The sequence below is a fragment of the Ziziphus jujuba genome, chromosome 12, assembly GCF_031755915.1.
Source record: "Ziziphus jujuba cultivar Dongzao chromosome 12, ASM3175591v1".
Taxonomy (NCBI): domain Eukaryota; kingdom Viridiplantae; phylum Streptophyta; class Magnoliopsida; order Rosales; family Rhamnaceae; genus Ziziphus; species Ziziphus jujuba.
The window spans coordinates 20,225,094-20,228,159 of NC_083390.1; the positions used below are offsets into that span (position 1 = coordinate 20,225,094).

General features: G+C 37.2%; 1 protein-coding gene across 1 annotated transcript; it reads left to right on the plus strand.

The window, feature by feature from the left end:
* The first annotated feature begins 1,062 nt into the window (after positions 1-1,062).
* Positions 1,063-2,500, plus strand: LOC107429649 (putative fasciclin-like arabinogalactan protein 20). The gene has a single exon (XM_016040376.4). The coding sequence runs from the start codon at positions 1,117-1,119 to the stop codon at positions 2,284-2,286; it is 1,170 nt and encodes a 389-aa protein (XP_015895862.4). The 5' UTR covers positions 1,063-1,116; the 3' UTR covers positions 2,287-2,500.
* Positions 2,501-3,066: the final 566 nt, after the last annotated feature.

Here is a 3,066-nt window from a genome sequence, read left to right on the forward strand (position 1 = left end):
GTCTTTAAGAAGACACAAAATTTGTTGGGGTTTTTATTATGAAATTTGAAATAGTACTGACAGATATATGATGCAAGCATGTATATGAAAGAGAGAGTGATAAGAGTTTTCTTAAAAACATCTCAATCGGGTAAGTCAAATGAATTAAAAAAAAAATACATATATACGATGGTTGCGTAATACCATGTACATTATATATTGTGATGCAAATTAAATTAAATTAAATTACATTTCTTAAGCTTCGCAAAACAAAACTCATCGAATTTTGCCCAATTGAAAAGGTTAACGTATTACCAAGAAAATTTGTTAATTTGCATTATTACCGCGAAACCAGCAAGCATCTTCCTAAATATTATATTTTGAATTGGAACAGAGCAATACGTGGTATTTCATATTTTTGGCTGTTTTCGACTCGGTCATTTTGGCCATAATAATGTGCCAAATATTCAAACCACGATTGGAGGACTAGCACTGCCAGGATTGAATAAACTTGGGGTGGACTTGGCTCAATTTGATTCGGTTTTGAACAAGTTCGAGATAATACAACCGATTAAACTGAAAAAGAAAGAAGAAATAAATAAATAAAAAAAACACTGAAGTTGATAATTATCCAATTATCCAATCCATCTATGATTTGTCTAGATTGGATAGGTTAGTCGGCTTCCGATTAGGTCCAAAATAAACTTTATATTTATTTATTTTTTGTTTAAAATAGTTTTATACTTATCTAATTTAACAGTTGTAAGAAATGTTAGACTGCCGTTAATTATAAAGTTACATATTTCAAAAAAAAAAATAAAAAAAAATCAAATTATATGCTGGCTGGAGAGGCAATTCATTGTGGGCCGAATTAGATTTCTGGACCAATTAGTCTAGATGTTCAACATAGAGGCTTTAGCCATTTATAAGTCTAAGGCTGATGGGTCATCACATGGGTAACAATCCATGTAATTGCTAGGCCCAAGGCTCTCTGAGGCCTAACAGACAATCAGGGGCATTACTGTCATTGTACAAGAACAGTCTAACAAACTTCCCTCCCCGTAACTAATTTCAGATTCCCACTATGACACATCAGCAATCCTTCCCGCCAATTCACTTCCTTCAATTTTACCTCATATGCCACTGCTCGGCCTTCAAAGTTTTAAAACGCAGCGAAACAGAGAGAGCAAAATCACAACCCTGAAACCAAAAACTACCTTCAGAGCTCTCTCTCCCTCTCCAATGGCTTCCTCGTTCCTTATCTCTCTCTTCCTTCTCTCTCTAGTTTCTCTCTCCTTCGCCCAATCCTCCGATACCCTCATGGACGCTGCCGAGATCCTCTCCGATTCCGGCTACGAATCCATGGCTCTGACCCTCGAGCTCGCCTCCAAAGGAGTAATTCCAGTCACACCCTCTCTCACCGTCTTTGCTCCGGCAGACTCAGCCTTCACACATTCCGGTCAACCCCCATTGACCATCCTTCAATATCATCTTCTTTCACTCGCTTTCTCATACCGATGCCTCCAGTCGCTACCTTTCGGGGCAAGAATTCCAACGATGCTCGCCAATCACTCTCTGATCATCACTACGGCTCTATCCGACTCCAGAATCTCGATCAACAATGTCAGGGTTAATGGGTCGCCGATTTACGACGATGGGTCGCTTATAATCTTCGGAATCGACCACTTCTTCAACCCCTATTTTCGGGTTTCGGATCCGAAGAATCGGACCAAGAACGTGAAAGATCGTGTATGTGTTCGATCCAATTCGAGTTATATGATGGAATTAAAAGTCGATCATCACCATCCTTTTGATGAAGCTTGTGCGGTGATGAGATCCAGAGGGTGCTCTGTTATGGCGTCGTTGCTTGAAATGCAATTTATCGGTTTCAAGGACCAAAGTCACCAAACCATGTTGACCATCTTTGCTCCTATTGATCAAGCTATGGTGAATCAGAAAACCAATGTGAGCGAATTCTCGTCGATCTTTCGCCGCCATATCATACCCTGCAGGCTTCGGTGGAGGGATTTGGTGGATTTTGTAGATGGAACGGAATTACAGAGCAATTTGGAGGGGTTTACGATCAAGATCACCGGATCTTCTAAAGGATTGAGGATCAACGGCGTTCCAGTGATTTTGCCGGACATGTATCACAATGATTGGCTTGTGGTTCATGGGATCAGTGAGATTCTTGAAGGGCCAAAGCATGAAGAAAAAGTGCCTGAGTCTTTCTATGGATTTGGTAACGAAAACGAGGAGAACACCAACACCGTAGCCCACTACCATTTCTCTGTTTTCAGGTCTTGAAGATCTGGGTAGCCCCTTATCTCTCTGCCATTGATTTTTAGTTTCAGTTGAAAAAGTTAAATTTGTCACTGTGAATGCATGGTTTGGGTGTAGTTTTTCTCTACTGTAAATTTCTTTGCATGAGGTTGTATGTCTGTTTGAGATCGATGTTTGTTTTTTCTAATCGCTAATCTTTTTAGTAAATGTGTTTTCTCTTTTTTGATGCCAATCTTTTTTTCGCCATTGGTGATAAAGTACAATTTTCTTTATATTTTGAGAAATTTTAATAGCCAAATTTTTGTTGCCAAGAACTGAATTAAGATTGGGTAAAGAACGTAATCAGAGAGGTAAAAGAGCTGCAATCATTAATACATCTCAATACATACAATGTCTTAATAAAGGAAATAAATTTTATCATGTCTTAAAATTAAAACAAAAAAAGGTTAAAAGTTCAAAGTTTATTCTTACGGAGTGATTAGGTGCACCAAGTATGGCCAAGAGCACCTAAAAGATCCAAGCATTGTAAGCGTTTTTGTTATTATTGGCTTCATTACCTGGAATCATCATATATAAAAAGATTCATTAGCACATGATATAAAGTTAAGGGGTCACATATAATTTATTACTTAAAAAATAATAATTTATAATCTATACAAATACAAAAGTAAATCTACAAAACATGCAAAGTAAAAATTAAGTTAAAATAATTCTTTTGTTGCAATGAGACCATTTGCCATACAACGGGCCAGAATGAATTGTTATATGGACTTTTTTTTTTTTTTTTTTAAATGTTGGAATATA